The sequence below is a fragment of the Ruditapes philippinarum genome, unplaced genomic scaffold (genome assembly GCF_026571515.1).
Source record: "Ruditapes philippinarum isolate M1 unplaced genomic scaffold, ASM2657151v2 ctg302_1_1_1_1, whole genome shotgun sequence".
In the NCBI taxonomy this organism is placed as follows: Eukaryota; Metazoa; Mollusca; class Bivalvia; order Venerida; family Veneridae; genus Ruditapes; species Ruditapes philippinarum.
In genome coordinates this window covers 1832-22785 of record NW_026859651.1, presented here as the reverse complement: position 1 = coordinate 22785, position 20954 = coordinate 1832, and the positions used below count along the sequence as shown (strand labels likewise).

At 34.7% G+C, this 20954-nt stretch overlaps 1 protein-coding gene across 1 annotated transcript in view; it reads right to left on the bottom strand.

The window, feature by feature from the left end:
• LOC132757388 (myb-like protein X) overlaps positions 1–19618 on the bottom strand; it is a 52825-nt gene extending 33207 nt beyond the window's left edge. The window contains exons 1-4 of the mRNA XM_060748657.1: positions 19375–19618; positions 8956–9025; positions 3231–3356; positions 847–999 (exon numbers count right to left, since the gene is read on the bottom strand). Of these exons, the coding sequence (XP_060604640.1) occupies positions 847–999; positions 3231–3285 (208 nt within the window). The 5' untranslated portion in view covers positions 3286–3356; positions 8956–9025; positions 19375–19618. The remainder of the gene's footprint in view (positions 1–846; positions 1000–3230; positions 3357–8955; positions 9026–19374) is intronic.
• Positions 19619–20954: the final 1336 nt, after the last annotated feature.

Sequence of the window (20954 nt, the reverse complement as noted above, 5' to 3'; positions counted from 1 at the left end):
AAGGGATATCCAACTCTATTTGATACAAATCACTTGAGTTTAGTTTCTAAGTACTTAGAACCTTAGAATATGAATTAAAGTGAATTTGGTATCTTTAACTTTCAATAAAAAGCCAAATGAAGTAAGCAGCATCAAACAAAAGTCATCATATTTTAAGATTATATGACGTTAAAATATCAATATATGTTTAGTCATTTGGTCAATAATTTAAATTATTTTACTATAAGAATTATGATTTTAGCATTCAAGTGAAGTGAAAGTATGCAAATTCATATAAGAACTTGGAATTTCCACATGAAGATTTAAATGTGTTTCTCAATATGTATTTTTGTACCCAACTTTAACAGTGAAGACATTTGTGTTTTTTAAGTACCTTGGTAACACATAAACCAAATATTTTAACAATCCATGACTTTTAATGACTGAAATAGATTTCAAAGGTACAATTGTGAGTCTTATCCACAAGGCGTTGTCTTCTCATAGTTATCTTGTAAACAAATTATTATCTTAAAATCCTATAATGTATGCAGATGTACATGTAATTGACCAGACCTCAGCACTATATAACTTTATGACACAACACTAAAGTACCTGTGTGTTGCATGAAACATACACACATGCATGCACGTAGGCACACACACACGCACGCACGCACGCACGCACGCACACACACACACACACACATACATACATACATACATACAATATTTTGTAGGATGATACCAAATCTAAATCATAATAGCTTGAACAAGTCAGCTAATAAATTGGAACCAAAAATCATTTTTAACAAACAATTGAAGCTTTTTAACATTAGAAATATGTTGTCAACAAACAGCATGCACTCACCATTTGAACAAAAAATATTAACACACGTTATTTTTTGATCTTCACATAGAAGTACAACATCTTTGACTCCACTCATGAGGCCTTCCTTAGTCTCTCCACATGTAACATTTATTTCCCAAAGCTGTGAAAGATTTACCTTCTGCACAGAATTTCCTAGCAAAGAAGAATGAAATTTAAGATTTCGTCAATGTTCAGGTCATTTATTTGTCAATGTCAAGTTCAGTTTAGTCTTATTGAAGAACTTGTCATAAAGGTTGTTGTGATAAAGTATGAAGTTAATCCATTTGTTCATAACAAACTTAAAGAAAATCTGCAAAATTCAATATTTTGTCCCTTAAGGTCAATGTCATCTATGAGTCAAAATCTTATCTTAACATTGTTGTGCCAAAATATGAAGACAATACATTTATAAATAACAAGGTTATAGCCAATTATAGCAAACTTTAATAATTTGACCTTAATGAATGTCAAAGTTATATATGTGTGAAAGTCAACTTTAGTCAGGTCGTCTTGAAGGTTGTTGTGTCAAAGTATAAAGGGAATCTATTAAGAAATGAAAAAAATATGAGTAACATTTAAGTTTTCGGACAGCAGAGGTAACTTTTTCTACAAACAAGAGGGCCATGATGGCCCTGGATTGCTCCCCTGACCCATCAACCGCATCTAAGCAATGTCTTAGACAAGCATCCTGGCCAAGTTTGATGAAAACTGAGTCAAACATGTGACCTCTAGTGAGTTTAAAAGGTTTTTCCATATTTGGGCAATGTGACCTAATTTTTTACCGGACACGACCCATATTCAAACTTGACCTAGAAATCATCAAAACAACCTTCTTGACCAATTTCCAAGTAATTTGGATTAAAACTGCAGCCACTAGTGTTAAAAAGATTTTTCTATTTTTAGCTCCTGTGGCCTAGTTTTTGACCGGAGATGACCCATCTTCGAACTTGACCTAGAAATTATCAAAACAACCTTCCTGACAAATTTCCAGGATATTTGAATCAAAACTGCAGCCAATAGAGTGTTAACAAGTTTTTTCTATTTTTAGCTCCTGTGACCTAGTTTTTTACTGGACATGACCCATCTTCGAACTTGACCTAGAAATCATCAAAACAACCTTTCTGACAAATTTCAGAATATTTGAATCAAAACTGCAGACGCTATAGTGTTAACAAGCTTTTTCTATTTTTAGCTCCTGTGACTTAGTTTTTGACTGGAGATAAGCCATCTTCGAACTTGACCTAGAAATTATCAAAACAACGTTCCTGACTAATTTCCAGAATATTTGAATCAAAACTGCAGCCACTAGAGTGTTAACAAGCTTTTTCTATTTTTAGCTCCTGTGACCTAATTTTTGACCAGACATGACCCATCTTTGAACTTGACTTAGATATCATCAAATCAACCTTCCTGACAAAATTCCAGAATATTTGGAAGAAAACTGCAGCCACTAAAGTGTTAACAAGCTTTTTCTATTTTTAGCTCCTGTGACCTAGTTTTTGACCGGACATGACCCATCTTTGTACTTGACTTAGATATCATCAAAACAACCTTCCTGACAAATTTCCAGAATATTTGGATGAAAACTGCAGCCACTAGAGTGTTAACAAGTTTTTTCTATTTTTAGCTCCTGTGACCTAGTTTTTGACCGGAGATTACCCATCTTCGAACTTGACCTAGAAATCATCAAAACAACCTTCCTGACATATTTTCAGAATATTTGGAAGAAAACTGCAGCGACTAGAGTGTTAACAAGCTTTTTCTATTTTTAGCTCCTGTGACCTAGTTTTTGACCGGAGATTACCCATCTTCGAACTTGACCTAGAAATCATCAAAACAACCTTCCTGACAAATTTCCAGAATATTTGGATCAAAACTGCAGCCACTAGAGTGTTAACAAGCTTTTTCTATTTTTAGCTCCTGTGACCTAGTTTTTCATCGGAGGTCACCCATGATCGAACTCATCCGAGATATTATTGAGACAGATATTCTGACAAAGTTTCATGATGATTGAGGAATAAATGCGACTGTTAGAGTGTTAACGAACTAAATGTGGACGGACAACGGACAATCATCGATCCTAGAGCATGCTCAGGTGAGCTAAAAAGTTTAGCTTAGAAAATGATGTTCATGATCTCCATATTGCTATATACCCGTGTCATGAATTACATGAAAATATCTTTGAGAATAATTACAGGATCGAGTTTCTGCCTATAAAGGGACCTTCCTACATTTTTCAGCTGTATTTCTCAATATCTTAAAGATTATCAAGGTGAAACCTTTTAGTTAGTCAATTAACAGTTAACAGTATAATTATAGTCTGGTTCAACTGGTGACAAAGTGTAATCATTTCTGTTGTAGCACATTAAAGCTGAAAAGTTTACCATGTGACTTATTTCCTGCTTCTAATTTTACATTCACAATCTTTACTGAAGTCATTCTCTGGCATGCACTCTCTGCAATAATAGTATACTTTACTGATCCATTCTCAGCTACAAGATATTTCTGACCTGAAAAGTAAAATTTTTTGTATGTTAGTAGCAGACAGTTTTCATTAACTTTGAAATCTATGACTGAAACTTTAGATATATATTTGGGAAAAGTTTAATTTCAAGGATCATTGTAAGAGGCAATTATAAACAGCGTCTTTAGTGGTCTAACACCAAAATTTCTAAGGTCTAGACTTTGCAAAAGTAAAACATTTTAAAATGTTGTTCTATACAGGGTCAAGAATTGTAAAAATTTGGTAGAAGTCTACAAGACAATGCCTCACTCCAAAGGTTTAAGCTCAAGGCATTAGGTTTTGGATAAGTTTTATTTCTAAAGGTTTTCCTGTATTAGACTATGCAAAATCAAGTTTAATGCAACAATTATTAAAACGCTTGGTCACCCATTTGCAATGTTTTGGTAAGGTCATGATATAAACAAATTAAATAGAGGACCACTAGACAATGCTATACAACAAATATCTAACTTCTAGGAAGTTGGCCTTTGGAGTAAAGGCTTCTTTTTACATTGTGATCTTTTACAATCATTCTTTGTATAGCTTGTACATTTTTTTAAAGTTGTGCTTTATTGGACATTTTACTACGAACACATATCTTATCTGTAGGCAATAGGTCTTTGGAAGTAGAAAATTCTTAAATCTTTTCAAATGTATAATTTGTTTGATCTTTTATTATTTTGTCACAGCATGTGGTGAAATTATTGGTAAATTGTAGTTAAACTAGAACTATCACTACATGTGATTAATATCCCTGCAAGACTGCTTCAGAAATGAGGAAGTTACAAGTAACAGAATACCTTGTAAAAGAATTGAAAAAGAGTTATGGTTGTGGGCAATTAAAGATAGTTGTGGTTCTTGTATGTTGCATTTCCTGACCATTGATGAAGTTTTATTGAATAACTCTGTAAAAAGTCCAGAAAGAGTTACGCTTCTTGAGCACTGCACTTCCTCTCATTGAGATTGACCATTGAATAAAGTTGCATTGAATTCTAAACTTTAGATTTTAAGTTATGCACTGGACAAGGAAAAGGAATAAAGGGCAATAACTACTCTACAAATACTGAAGATGGAGTTATGGTTATTGTACACAGCACTTCCTTTCATTGCACTTGACCATTGTATGAATGTGTATTGAATTCCAACTACTAGTTTTCAAGTTTTGCACTGGACAAACAAAAAGTAACAAAGGGACAATAACTGTAATATGTCCAAATAGAGTTATGATTCTTGTGCACTGCACTTCATCTCACTGCCCTTGTGAAGTTGACCATTGTATGAAGTTTCATTGAACTCAAACCAATATTTTTCAAGTTATGCACTGGACAATAAAAAGTAACAAAGGGCAAAAACTCTTAAATGAGTCAAGAGTAATGGTTTCTGTGCACTGCGCTTTCTCTCAATATATTGACCATTGTATGAAATTGTATTGAATTTCAACTAAATGTTTTCAAGTTATGCTCCGGACAAGAAACAAGAGGGCCAAGTTGGCCCTAGATCGCTCCCCTGACCCATCAACCTCATCCAAGCAAAGTCTTAGACAAGCATCCAGACCAATTTTGATGACAATTGTATAAACAAGGGGGCCATTGGCCCCAATGCACTCACCGGAGTACTAAATACAATTAATATACAAAAGTGAAGTTACCAGGTCTTAAAAATATACAAAACAGGGTTAACTTTTTTGAGTAGGTAAGAAGTTGATGTTTTAAGACAATACACCAACAACTTTAAAGTTATGATCAAGGTTAAAGTTTGTGGATAGGAACACTTTTTACTATATACATATAAGGAAAACCTATGACCCCGGGGCGGGGCCAATTCTGACGCTATAATTGAACAATCTTGGTAGAGATTTCTACTACACAATGTTTATGCCAAATATCTAATCTCTAGTCTTTGTCAATTCAGAGGAGAAGGTTTTTTAAGTTTATAAGTTCATAGGCCAATTTTGACCCCAGGGCTATTATTTGAAAAATTTTGGTAGAGGACCTATTGGTGATATCATATACCAAATATAAAAGCTCTAAGCCTTGTACCTTCAAACAAGAAGATTTTTTAAGTTTTGACTATATACATTTAAGCAAAACCTATGACCCCTGGGGTGGAGCCAATTTTGACCCCAGGGCTATTATTTGAACAAATTTGGTAGAGGGCCTATATGTGATATTACATACCAAATATCTAAGCTCAGAGTAAGCCTTGAACCTTCAGACAAAAAGATTTTTTACCCTATACATATAAGGAAAACCTATGATCTCCGGGATGGGGCCAATTGTGACCCCAGGGCTATAATTTGAAAAATTTTGTTAGAGGACCTATTGGTGATATCATATTTTACACACCTCCTCTATTGTTTGTGACAGGGCTATATTTTTCGGGTAGACCTGTTTAAACAAAAGAATGTCCGTTATGAGGTCTATCTTTTGCACATGCACAGGTCTGTTGTAGTCAGACAGACCTGGTCATGAAATACACCTGAAAAAATAGACCTGCCAATGCTAAGACAAAGAAAACATGAAATGCAATCAAAGAATCAAAATTGAAATAAAATGTAAATGATTGTCATAATGTTCCTGTCTTACAAAATCCGAAGACATTTTTTAAAAAGATAATCTTTATTGAATGCACTTAGCAATTATTCCAGCACCCTATATTAAATCTTTGAATAAAAATAATGGAGAGCATATCAAAGTTAGGACACATTTAACATTTAAGTAATAGTAATCTAAGTGGTTCTTCTGTCATTACGTTCATGATATAACAAAATGGACACTTCAGGTTCATATCTATGAAACTATATAGCAGTAATCACAGCGTACTTATTACGATTTTAAAATATTAATAAAGTTATAAGTGATTAAGTATAAATAATTTTATGATGAACGATCATTTTATTCTAGAACACTTTATAATCTGCTGTATAAAAACAGCGGACAGTTGCCCCCTTGGAAGTTTGTCCCCTTTTTGCAGTGGCGGTCACTTGCCGCCCTCATATCTTTGGAAGGGGCTGACATTGCCCCCCCACCCTCTCCCTGTTTTAAAAATGTTAAAATATTTTGTTGTTGAATTATTTGCTACCAAAATTCATCGCCTATTTATCGTCAAAATAGCTTCCATAAATAAATGAACTATAATGTTTCCATTGGCATACAAAAAAAAATCTATACACGAGATGACCTTTGACAAGTCACAACAGCAAAAAAAAAGGCAAACGTCCGGGGGTGGCAACAGTCATAGAAACTACATTGTCTGATACGAAATACTATCAACATAATTATTTATTCTTTAACTCACCTTTCATTATATAGACCTATTCACTTTATTACTGACAAATTGCACATCTAGCTTTTTTGATTATTACTTTAAAGGGAAAAGCAAAGTTAAGTGCAAAATAAATATTGTATTTAAGCAAAACGTTGATAAAAGCTTACCTGTATTTGCGTTGTGTTAAAAATAATATTTGTGCATTACGATCAGCCATTGCTCAAGCCACGGAATGTGAATCCGTGCTCAAGCCAATATAGTTTAACGGTGTGTAAGTTGGATATCGGCCTCGTACATCGATCTTTCTGTTTAGGAAAGACCTAGTCACGAATTTAATGAAACACCTCGAGCGCTACGCGCTCTTGGTGTCACATGAAATTCGTGACCAGGTCTTTCCTAAACAGAAAGACCTCGTACCCGGTCGATATCCTAGACATACCAAATATAAAAGCTCTAGGCCTTGTACTTTCAGACAAGAATATTTTTAAGTTTGCATTTTTTTTAATTCCTTTTCTAGCCCAGTGACCTACTTATGCAACAGACCGGAAACCATTTTAACAACTTTGGCAGGGGACCACCAAAGGATCATTCCAGTAAAGATTGGTTCATGTGCAGTCATTGGTTTTTGCAGAGAGGTTGTTTAAAGAAATTGTTGATGATACACAATGACGGACGATGGATGATCACTATAGCTCATCATGAGCACATTGTGCTCAGGTGAGCTGAAAATGTGACCTCTAGAGTGTTTACAAGATTTATCCATATTTCGGTACTGTGACTAAGTTTTTGACCTAGGTGACCCATATTCCAACTTGACCTAGAAATCATCAAAACAAACTTGCAGACCAATGTCCAGGATATTTGGATAACTACAGTAGTCACTAGAGAGATGACAAGATTTTTCTATATTTAGCTCCTGTGACCTATTTTTTTATCAAAGACAACCCATATTCAAACTTGATCTAAAAATCATCAAAACAACCTGGGTGACAAATTTCCAGAATATTTGGATCAAAACTGCAGCCACTTGAGTGAGTGTTAACAAGATTTTTCTATTGACTTACCTTTAGATGGGAAATGACCTATGTTAAAACTCCTCCAAGCAATTAACTAGATAAGCATTCTAACCAAGTTTGATGACAATTGAGTCAAAAATGTTACCATAAGAGTATTAACAAAGTTTTTCTATATTTGGACAGTGTGACCTAGTTTTTCACCCAAGGTGAACCATATTCCAGCTTGACCTACAAATTATCAAAACAAATTTTGGGACCAATTTCAAAGATATTTTGATCAAAACAGTAGCCACTAGAGTGTAAACAAGATTTTACTATTTTTAGCTCCGGTGACCTACATGTAGTTTTTGACCAGAAATGACCCATATTCAACCTTAACTTATTAAAATTATCAAAACAATCTTCCTAACTTATTTCCAGGATATTTGGATCAAAACTGCAGCCACTAGTAGTGTAAACAAGATTTATTATATTTAGCTCCTGTGACCTAGTTTTTGACTGGACATGACCCATCTTCAAACTTGACCTAGAAATCATCAAAACAATCTTCCTGACAAATTTCCAGGATATTTTGATCAAAACTGCAGCCACTAGAGTGATAACAAGCTTTTTCTATTTTTAGCTCCAATGACCTAGTTTCTGACCCGAGATGACCCATATTTGAACTTGGCCTGTATTTCATTGAGAAAAACATTCTGACAAAGTTTGATTATGATCCAATCAAAACTGTGACTGCAAGAGTGTTAACAACCCTACTGTTGATGACGCACAATGCACAACGCACAATGACGGACTTAGCCCCATGCCTATACCTCACCTTGACCCCTTCATGGTCAGGTGAGCTAATCACTATACCAAACCTTGACCACTTTGTGGTCAGGTGAGCTAGACAGCAATGGAAAAGTAACAAAGGGCAATAACTCAATATTTACTCTGGACAGAGTTGTGCACTGCACTTCCTCTTATTGTGCTGGACCATTGTATGAAGTTGTTTTGAATTCCAACCAGTACTTTTCAAGATTTGCTCCAGACAAAGAAAAGTAACAAAGGGCAATAACTGTAATTTGTCAAGAGTCAAGATGGAGTTAAGATTCTTGTGCACTGCATGTGCTTGACCATTGTATGAAGTTGTATTAAATTCCAACCATTAGTCTTCAAGTTATGCTCCAGACAAGGAAAATGCAACGAACCACTGGACCGATAGACCGACCAACCGACCGGCCACTGGGTGACTCCTATATATCCCCCCAAAACTTCGTTTCAGGGGTATAAATACTATGTTTTCTTTAAAAGCATAGGTAGAACGGATTCATTAAATATTACCATCAGCCTGATGCTGTTTTCCAGAAAAAGTTTTAGCTGATTTCCTCCTCTCTTGCTCTTTCTCTAAAATCTGCAGTAGAAAATAACAAGTAACTGCTTACTATTGAAGGAAACATGAAAATAATATTCCCTTAAATGCAAAACAGGAGCCAGTCAAAACTGGGTGACATGCTCCCCAAATAGGTTGTGGACACAGATGTAGTTTATCCATAAGTGTTTACATAATTTAGCATAAAGATATTATGTTATGGGTAGTTGCTGGAAAAGGTTAAGACTGTTTAAATATGTAACGAAGAAAGTATTTCTTGTTATGTCTCGGAAAGGGTTCGAAGTTTAATAAGGGCCACAGCCAGGTAAGTGCTTTTTATATTTTCTTGAAGCAAACAAATAAACAGTTTAAACAATCTTTAAAAAGAAAATTAAAGAAAACAAGATTTTTAATTTTTCTTTATTTTAATAGATCTGTCTTAGATGACCTTGACCTCTGACCTGGTAACCTGGTTCATGTGCATGACACAAAGTCTCATGATGAAACACTTGTGCATAAAAAACTCAATTTATGTTATTTAAAATTCCTGCACAAAGAAGCTATAGCATGGACAAGTTTGGATGCACACACGCACACACAAACACTGAACAGCCATTTTGACAACTATGTCAAGCTTAGCGCAAGCGGACTTGACAAAAAACCGCTGACCACTTAGCAAAATACTTAAAAGCATAAGCAAGATAAAGCACCAACAAACAATTTTTAATATTCTTATTTGACCTTTGATCTCTTGTGACCTTGATCTTCATTTTGACTTTCACAACTCAACTCATCACGGAGAACATTTTTTGTGCTCAGTTATATCAAAATCAATCTATGTAATATATAGAAGTTATACTAGCAAATGAATGTTTTATTTTCTTATTTGAACTTGACCCCTAAGTGTGACCTTAATCTTTACTACAGACATCTGAATTTTTAGAGCAACACTCCACATCACTATGGAGAACATTTGTCCCGAGTTATATTAAAATCAATCTATGCAAGTGGATGTTATACTCCCGACAAAGGATTGCACTGACACCCAAGTGTGACCTTGACCTTTGAGCCACTGACCTGGGTTTTGTGTGTGACACACCAACCCATCATGTTGAACATTTGTACCAAATTATTTTGTAATCCTTCAAAGAATAAGCAAGATATAGACCGAACAAATCCGGACAGATGCACATTCACCAAACTATATGCCAAAAGTAGCTACTAAGTTGAGTTCACCGCAAGTTGGATTGACAAAAATTATGATGACTTACCCAAATTCAATAATTTGACCTTGACAGTTAATGTCATTTAAATCAAAAGGTCAATGGCACTTAAACCTTCAAGAAGGTATTGTCCAAAATATTGTTTTGGTCAAGTATGGAGATATTCCATTTATTAATTACCAAGTATAAGTCAATACTAGCAAAAATCAGTGAACATTCAATAATTCAACTTTCAAAATCAATGTTATAAATGAGACATGGTCAATTTGGGTTTGACATACATGAGGTCTTATCCTAAAGAATGTTGCGTCTTAATATGAAGTCAGTCTTTTCATTAGTAACAAAGTTATCGCCAGTTACAGCAAAACTATATTTGAAAATTTCAATAATTTGACCTTCAAAGTCCAGGTCAATCAAAAGTGAAGGTCATGGTCTGTCTACTTAACTTGTAGGTATGTCCTAAAAGATTGTTGTGTTCAAGTTTGAAGAGAATTCATTCAAAATACACAAAGAACTTAAACAATTTTGATCAAGTTTAAAGTTTGCAGATTGCAAGGGCAAAATGAATGCCGTCAAAGCTGTAACAATACCTCTAAAAAGTCTAATTAAAACTGAAACAAGAGGCCATGATGGCCCTGAAGTCGCTCACCTGTATATAGGCCCCCGGAGCGGAGCCAGTTTAAACCCCAGGGCTTTTATTTGAACAAACTTGGTAGACACCCAATAAAAGATGTTTCATGCTTAACATCTAAGGTATAGCTGGTCAACTTTTTTCTTTACACATATAGTTATAAACAATGACACACCTGGGGCAGGGCCAGTTTTGACCCAAGGGCTTTTATTTGAACAATCTTTGTAGACACTTACTAGAAAATGTTTCATGCTTAATATCTAAATTCTAGCTATTCGGGTTTTTTCAAATAAGGAAAATCAATGTCCCCCCAGGGCAGGCGGGGCCAATTTTGATCCCAGGGCTTTTATTTGAGCAAACTTGGTAGACACTCACTAGATGTTTCATGCTTAGTACCTAAACTCTAGCTATTTGGTTTTTTTCAAAGAAGATTTTTTAAGTTTTTGCTATACACATACATGTATAAGGAAAATCAATGACCTCTGGGGCGGGGCCAATTTTGACCCTAGGGCTCTTATTTGAACAAACTTGGTAGACATCCATTAGAACATGTTTCATGCTAAATATCTTAGCTCTAGCTCTTTGGGTTCTTTAAAAGAAGATTTTTAAGTTTTTACTATGTGCATATAGGGAAAATCAATAACCCCATGGGCGGGGCCAATTTTGACCCCAGGGCGTTTATTTGAACACACTTTGTAGACATCCATTATAAGATGTTTCATGCTAAATAGCTTAGCTCTAGCTCTTTGGGTTATTTAAAAGAAGATTTTTTTAAATTTTTACTATATGCATATAGGGAAAATCAATGACCCCCTAGGACAGGGCCAATTTTGACCCCAGGGCTTTTATTTGAACAAACTTGTTAGACACTCACTAGAACATGTTTCATGCCAAATATCTAAGCTCTAGCTCTTTGGGTTATTTAGAAGAAGATATTTAAAGTTTTTTCTTTTGGTTGCCATGGCAACCAGAGTTCTGCATGGAATTAAATTCTTTGAACAATTTTCAAAGGTGACCACCAAAGGAACATTCCTGTGAAGTTTGGATGAAATTGGCTTAGTGGTTTATGAGGAGATGTCATTTAAAATAAAAGTTTACGGACGACGGACGGACGGACGGATGACTGACTGACGCCGGACGAAAAGGGATCACAAAAGCTCACCCTGTCACTTTGTGACAGGTGAGCTAAAAAGAAAAATAACTCCAAAATTAAGCAAGGCAGAGTTACATTTTTAAGCACTGCACTTGTATTCAATGAGATCTGTCTACCTACAAAGTTTATTGTTGATATCTCTTGTAGTTTCAGAGTTATGTCCCGGACAAAGTTCAAAGTTTAAGAATGAAAAACGGCAATAACTTTAAAATTAGACAAGGCAGATTTATGGTTCTCATGCACTGCACTTCAACTCAATGAGAATCTCTTGTAGATTCAGAGTAATCTCCTGGACAGTAAAATGTGGATGGACTTCTTTACATCTTGATACTTTGTGGCTACTCTTTTGTTCATCCTAATGTTCTTTTAACCACATCATTGATAATCAGCAAATCAAAAGCATCCCAATTCAGGCGTCCACAGAAGTGTGCTAACAGTATAATAAGTTTGTTTACAATAACTAATTCCTAGCACTAGTTATTGACCTGAAACTATTTTTCTATTTTTGGTAAAAGTGATATTGACCCCAGGGGCCCAATAAAACATACCAACAAGCTCATTCCCTAACCTGCAAATTTTGGGGTACTGTATGTGTAGAAATATTCGCGGGCTTCATATTTTCGCGATCTTCGCGGTGACATTCGATCCGCGAATTTATGTTAAGCGCGAATATTTCTACACCAATAATTTCTTAATAGTAATACTTTCGCGCTTCTATTGTTTGTGTTTTTTAATTGTTTGTTCAGAAAAACCAAAACATGATCTGATCAGATGTCAAGACGTTTATGACGCAAACTGTGAAAACTTATGCACGTTAACGGGCATTCTTTTGTTGGCTAGATAATGTCTTTTTGTCTGTACAATAGAGTATTGTTTGACACCTGACATTGAAAATAACTGTAAACTCCCATGATGATTACAGTAATTTTCCTTTTTTTAACCGGAGTGGTCTACGCGAAATTATGATTTTCGGCAGTCACTTCCGCGAATTCAAAATAGCGCGAATATTTGTTTAGACCACCAAAGTGGACCTTTCCGCGAAAATTTGCTTCCGCGAATTTAATTACACATACAGTATATATTAATTTTTGAATTGTTTTATAACCATTTTTACTTTGTTATAGACAGATTCAAAGGCATCAGAAAAAGATCCTTTCATGGCTGGATTTTGAACTCGTGACCACATGCTTATAAGTTAACCCTTTACCACATATTTACGCGAAACAACGCACTTTCGACCCCCCCCCCTTTTTTTAGGCCTCAAATAGTGAAAAAAATGTCCTATTTGGGCCCGAAACATAAGGTTTCGTTTGAGAAATGTTGCTAAAAAAATTGAGCACTTTTTCGGCGCCGCCCCCCATCTAAAAGATACATCAGGGGGTTGCCAGAAGGGGGATGTGCCCCCTTCTGTAAGGGGGGTTTGAAGGGGGCGGAGTCCCCCTCATCGCCAAGAAAATTTTGGACTTGTGAGAGGCTAAAAATGACCTCAGGTCGATCATAATGTAATGTTTAACCAACGCAGAAAAGCCTTTGACTCTATCTCAATCCCTTGAGCAGTTGCAGCACTTTGAAATAAATTTTGATGGAAAAATCGAGGCAAAATAGTGATTTTTGGCAATTTTGAGATGTCCCCTCGTTGCCATGGTAACAGGAATTTTAAGACTGAGCATGTCGTTACAAAAGCAATGGTCCAGACAACATTTGTGCCAAGTTTGATTAGTATTGAAGCATTTTTCATAGTTTCATAGCAGTTTGAACTTGTAACAGGAGGCTTTTCAGTGAAAACGGCCATTTTTCACAATATGCTCATGGGGGAAAGGGTTAACAAACTCAAGACCACTGGGCCACGGAATTAATTCACTTGTAAATGCAACAAAAAATGTTGAACAACACATATGCCCCCTTTCTAGCCCTTGAATCATGCTATTGGTAATTTTGTTATAACAACATGCTATAAATTGTTACATGTAAGTGTTCAGTTATGGGAAAAGAAATACAAGAGGGCCATGATGGCCCTGAGTCGCTCACCAGAAACAACTGTTTTTCAGTGTTATTTTTCAAAGACCAGTCCACCTCAACTCTTACTTCCCCTTCTAATTATTGAAATATTTTGCCCTAATATTTTTGAGGCTTTGTTAGAAATATCTATGTTGCAAGTGTGTTCCCATGAGACTATGTAGAATAAAATAATGCAGAATAAACAGGTCTAGGATTTCATGATATTTACGGAGAGTCTGTAAATTTTTGGACGAGCCATAATTTTACAGATTTTTGTATCTGAAAATTTACAGACATTAAGTAAGAAAATAGTAGAAGCTGCATTAATATTCAAAACCACAGGTTAAAATTAATAAGGTTACATACTATATGATTAAATGTAACAGTATGGTTGAGATTCAAAAAATATGATGACTTTCAATTTTTTCACTTTTATTAAAATTCCCCCCCCCCCCCAGCCTTCTCCCTGGAGAGTGCAGACGAAAATGTAAATACATGTACCTGGCTGTGTAGGGTCACACATAAAAACATCTTATTCAGCAATTAAACCCATGCTAATTTTTCTATTTTAATGTTAAGATTATTATTAAAAAGAAACATATGTTTTTTGTTATGGCAAATTTGCTGTTAGTTATGAAATATGCACATGAATTAACTTCTCCCAACTACCAAAAACGTCAAGTCATTTCACCTTGATTCTTTTGTTTAAAATAAAACCAAAACTCTTAATCGAACAAATCATAACTAAATAGATGAAAAAACTCTTCAATTCATAATTTTTTTGTCTATGCTTGCTACCTACATGTTGTAAAAAGTATGTTTCCATTGCTGTTACATGTTTTACTGTGTGCTACTCTTCTTGGAAATACATACTGTAGTAAGAATGTGCATTAAATTTATTTGAAGTCCTGAAAATTTGCAAAAAAAAAATACCTTATCTGGACTTAGAGATGTTGAATAATTTATAAACCATGTTTAAGATGTAAAATAACCTTTCAGTATAAAAAAGGCTTGTGTGCGGGAACCGAGTCCACTATTTATTATATTTGGCCCATTCCTGTTGCCCTTAAAATCAAGTGCGCCTAGAAGTATGACCTACTTAAAGATAGAAACGGTTTTGGTCATCAGTTTTTTATGGGCAAAGGAGTAATTTTAAATAATATATCATTTATAAGAAGAATTTTTAACTATAAGATAATTTTTCTTATTTTTCCTTAAAAAAGTGTACAAGACAGGGTACACTGGACTCTAGTCAGAAGCTGCCGATTTTAGTGTAAAAATTAAAAAAAGCAAATTTCACATTGAATATAGATTTTTGTAAATTAATGGATTGAAAAATCTTTAAATTTCTAGACTATCCCTGGGATATAAGATAATGTCCCAGACTATCCATAAAATTTACGGACAGTCCATAAATATTATGAAATACTAGACCTTATAAATGAACCACTACAGCCAGGGTTAATTTTGATGGAACATTTTTTCTTTATAACTTTTGTAAATGAATACACAAAATGTCACATGCAAAATATGTAAGGTGTTTAGGGCCTACAGTATGGGACAACAAACTTTTTATTTGAGGGCAAATATGTGCCCAATCGGTAAAATTATGGAGCTTTGGTAGCGTCTGTCAAGCGTAACACACTAGTTCCGATTTTCCGTCAACTCCCGTAACCAGTACCATACGGTACTAAAAAACTCTAAAGTTTGTGCATCCCGATGTGAATGATTTGTCTTTATTTTCAGTAATACAAACTGTGCAAGTCATTTTAATATATCCTCAAGGTACTTTATACCGGGAGGTACTTTGTAACGGGAATGTCCAGAAATTACAAACAATACTTACATAAAAAAATTCTTTTGTATGCAAGTGTTTTTCACATTAATTTTATACAAAATATAGCATTTTTTGAAGAAAATTCAAAGTTTTAGTAACCCTATTCACATAAATGTTTTTTACGTTTAAAAACCAGCAATATTGCTAACGATTTAGACCCAACATGATATTTTGAATGTGTGTGCAAATGCCTATCAAATTGTAACCCTTTTACTGTGTGATAACTGATAAATATTGAATAGAACTTTAGTATCATTAACAGTAATGGACCATTTACATATGTTTTTAACTTTTTATTGATTGCTTAAATGTCATTACTTAAAAACAACGATGGCTGCCGCTCATATGAGGTTATTAACAGAACCATCTTTTTGATGTATGGTTAAAATTTCTTGTGGATGATTGTTATTTTTATCAAAAAATGGTACCTTCTACAGAAAATAACTATTTTATCCTAGATTTTTTCTGTATTATACAATGGTGGGCCTTATAAGGCTTACACTCCCGGTAGATAGTACAACCAGGATACGAAAAAATCGCTTCGGAGCATTATCATTTTTCTTGGATTTCTCAGTTGTTTCAGCATTCGCCGATTGATTTGGTTGGGAAACCTCATTTGGTATAGGCGCAGAGTTGTTTACGGTAGATTCTGTCGCCCCATCAACGTTAACATTGTCTTTATTGACGAATAAAGTCAATCTTGGCTGCTTTTTTTTCGAAGCAGACATTTGTGAATTTACCCGGATAATGACGTCACAATCTGAAGCGCCTGAAGCGGCTTTTAACATGTTAATAATCACTAAGGGCGTCTAAGATAAATCATGTGACCAGATCAGGCTGATGGAAATTCATGCAATTTATAGAAAAAAATTTAATACTACGACGCTTCGCAAAAATATGCGTCACAGAAAAACACATGGCTATAATATTACCGCATCAAAAATGCAAAAAAGTACAAAAATGTACTGTGCAAAAACGCAGAAAAACGCTCTCTAGAGAAAACACTGCATGAAAGTAATGTAATTAAGTAATATGAATGAAAAACCAAAATAAAGCTTGAATACTAAAAGTTCTTATATATCTTGTATAATTGTGCTTTAAGTTATTTCATAAAGAGGTAATGACCTCAAATAATTTCATCAGCAAACGCAGGTTCATTCACATGTATGAAAGAAATTCCAGGCATGAGTTGTTTCCCTTTTTCATTAAACTAATAATTTTGAAGAAATTGCCATAGGTTTCTGGGGTATTTTCTTAGGCTTTAGCAAGTCCATTAAAAAGGGGCCCCAATCAAAATAAATATTCAGCAATTTTTAAAAAGAAGATTAACTATAAGAATGCTATTAAACAAAGTTTGGTGATCATCAGTAAAGTTCTGCAGAAAAAGCTGTCTAAAGGTTTATATCATTTTTTAGCTCCCCTTCCTTGACCCCTAAAAGGGGGGCCTATCAAATTAATATGAGCAAATTTGATTAAAAAACTACCTAAGAATGCTACAGACAAAGGTTTTGGTGATCATTCCATCAATTGGGGTTCTGTAGAAGAAGGTGTCTAAATGATTTTCTAATTTAGATCTAGAGGACCCCCTAAAAGGGGCCAATCAAATTAATATGAGCAAATTTGAATAAAAGACTACCCAAGAATGCTACAGACCAAAGTTTTTTGGTGATTATCCATTCAATTAGTTCTCTAGATATAGATGTTTTAAAGTATTTCTATTTCAAGGCTTTAGCAGCCCCTAAAAGGGGCCAACAAATTGATATGAGCCCAAACATGATTTAAAAAAGACTAACCCCTAGAAAGATACAGACAAAAGTTTGGCGATCAATCCATCCGATTAGTTCTGGTAGAAGAAGATGTCTAAATTTTTTCTATTTTTAGCCCATAAGCAGACCCCTAAAAGGGCCAAATCAAATTAAATATGAGCAAAAAAATTGATAAAAGACTTCCCAAGAATGCTACAGACAAATGTTTTGGTGTGAATCATCCATCCATTAGTTCTGTAAAAGAAGATGTTTAAAGGTTTTTCTATTTTTAGCTCTGTTGAACCCTAAAAGGGGCCAATTGAAATGGCATGAGCAAATTCAAGTGTGACTGTCACAAGGATGCTACAGACAAAATTTGAAGTAAATCTGTCCTGCGGTTTCAGAGAAGAAGACGATTGTTGACGCATGACGCCGGACGACGGAGTATCCCCCTTTGATACTAATAGCTCACCCTGAGCCTTGGGCTCTGGTGAGCTAATAATGACCAAAATATGATCCGAAACTGAATGAAAGCTATCATTAATAAGTTAAACAAGTTGGAGGGTAGATGAAATAAAATATATAGTATCATATAAATGTAACCATTCTGACATTTAAGGCCCCTGTGACCTTGACCTTTGATCTAGTGTCCCCAAAGTCAATAGATCTACTAGTTATGACCAATCATTATGTAAAATATGAAGACTTTGTGATACATAAATTTTCAAGATAATCAGCGAAAACCATTCTGACATCTAAGGTGTCTGTCACCTTGACCTTTGACCTTATGACCCGAAATCAATAGGGGTTGTCTACTAGTTATGACCAATCAGTAAGTGAAATATGAAGACTTTGTGAAAAATACTTCTCAAGATAATCAGCAGAAACTATTCTGACATTTAAGGCATCTGTGAACTTAACCTTTGACCTTATGACCCAAAACTAAATAGGGGACATCTACTGGTTATGACCAATCAGTATGTAAAATATGAAGACTTTGTGATAAATAGTTTTCAAGATAATCAGCAGAAACCATTCTGACATTTAGGGCCCCTGTGACCTTGACCTTTAACTTTGTGACCCGAAATCAATAGGAGTTGTCTACTAGTTATGACCAATCAGTACGTGAAATATGAAGACTTTGTGATATATAATTTTCAAGATAATCAGCAAAACCATTCTGACATTTAAGGCATCTTTGACCTTGACCTTTGACCTAGTGACCCAAAATTACATAGAGGTCATCTACTAATTATGATCAATCAGTATGTGAAATATGAAGACTTTGTGATATATAGTTTTCAAGAAAATCAGTGGAAACCATTCTAACATTTAAGGCATCTGTGACCTTGACCATCTTTGTTCTAGCAACCCCAAATTAAATAGAGGTCATCTACTAATTTTATGACCAATCATTATGTGAAATATGAAGACTTTGTGATTTATAGTTTTCAAGATAATCAGTGGAAACCATGTGGTCGACAGAGGGACAGACCGACCGACAGTCCGACCGACAGACAGACTGACGACCTACGTTTGCACAACAATATACCCCTCTTCTTCAAAGGGAAACATAATAAAAGTGCTCATCACACATGAACCAGTCTAAATATCAAAGCTTATACCACTTTGAAAAGTCTTTAGGTTAAAGAAAAAGATATTACACAGCTGTAGTTAAGATTGGTTATGAATTTTATATTTATGCAGATATTTTTCATGTTTAAAGGCAGTATACGAAAAGAAAGTGTCATATTATTACCCTTCATTATGCTATAAATGTAAACTATACTCAGAGTAACTAAACCTGGTGCAGGTGATCATCCTTTTCTAGTACAGAAATGTATACAGTTGAAATTCCTCCAATAGTTCCCTCAGTCACATATCTGTCTACGCCATTAAACAATGCGACTGGCACATCTCGATATGGGTACTCTAATTTTCCAGTGCCCAAAGCAGGAAATGCCACTGTTGAACAGCCTGCACTGTCTGCCAGAAGTAAACAGTCTTCTACAAACACCTCTAAATCCTTAAAAGAAAAACAATAGAAGAAATGTACAAATCAAAGTCATTTAAAGAAAAACAATAAAATATTTCTTTTTAAAGAAAAGTAGTAGTATAAGGGGAAGGAACTTCAGACTGCAACAAGTGTTGTTCTGTCCACATATAAATCAAACTTTGTACATAAATAAAAGAAATTATGACAAATTAATCAAATTTCAATTATTTGACCTTGAAGATCAATGTTGGACTTGACAGAAAACACCTTCACTAATAGGGTTTTCGTGTTGGAGACAAGGAAAAACAACGGAGAAGTTAAAAAACTCTTGAAAAAATGTCAAACATGTACGTAATTTGTCAATAAGTATCAGAAAGTTATTTTTTACATTTGCATCCATTGAGATTATCGTAGCGTACTAATTATTCAACATTTATATAAAAATGAAGTTGAAACAAGATTGCATTTGAGAAAAATGCTATGCCACCGCATGGTTCAAATTTCATAGCTGTACATCAAAGGACAAGAAAGTAGGTCACATCATCAAAATCTAGGTCAAAGTTTAATTTTACAATTAAAACTGTGCAAATGGTCAAAATGTCATTGCTGTACATCAAAGGACAAGAAAGTAGGTCACTGTCCCCTTGGGCAAGGCATTATTTTGACCCAAGGGTTTAATAACAAACTTGATACAGGTCCACCAAACAACATTTCAAGTCAAATATCTTAGCTGTAGCTTTCTCCCATTCAGAAAACATTTGTTTTATTTTCTGTTTTTACTATGTGTACATAATGAGAATCACTGACCCCGGGCAGGGCCAATTTTTGACATTAGAACAACTTTGGTAGAGGCGCTATAGATGATATTATATATCAAACATCAAAGCTCTTATAATGCCTTGAACCTTCAGACAAAAATTATTTTTTTCACTATATGTACATAATGAAAATCAATGACCCCCGGGGCGGAACCAATTTTGACCCCAGGGCTATAATTTGAACAATCTTGCTAGAGATTCACTACACAATGTTTCATGCAAAATATCTTAACTCTATCCTTTGTAAATTTAGAGAAGATGATTTTTTAAGCTTTTACTATATACATATAAGATAAACCTATGGCCCCAAGGGGCGGGGCTAATTTTGACACAAGAGGCAAAATTTGAACAACTTTGGTAGAGTACCTTTAGATGATATTATTTAACAAATATTAAAGCTCTAAGCCGTGTACCTTCAGACAATAAGATTTTTTCATTTTGTACTATATGTATAAATTGAAATCAATGACCCCCAGGGCGGGGGCAATTTTGACCCCAGGGCTATAATTTGAACAATCTTGCTAGAGGTTTACAACATAATGTTTCATGCAAAATATCTAACCTCTAGCA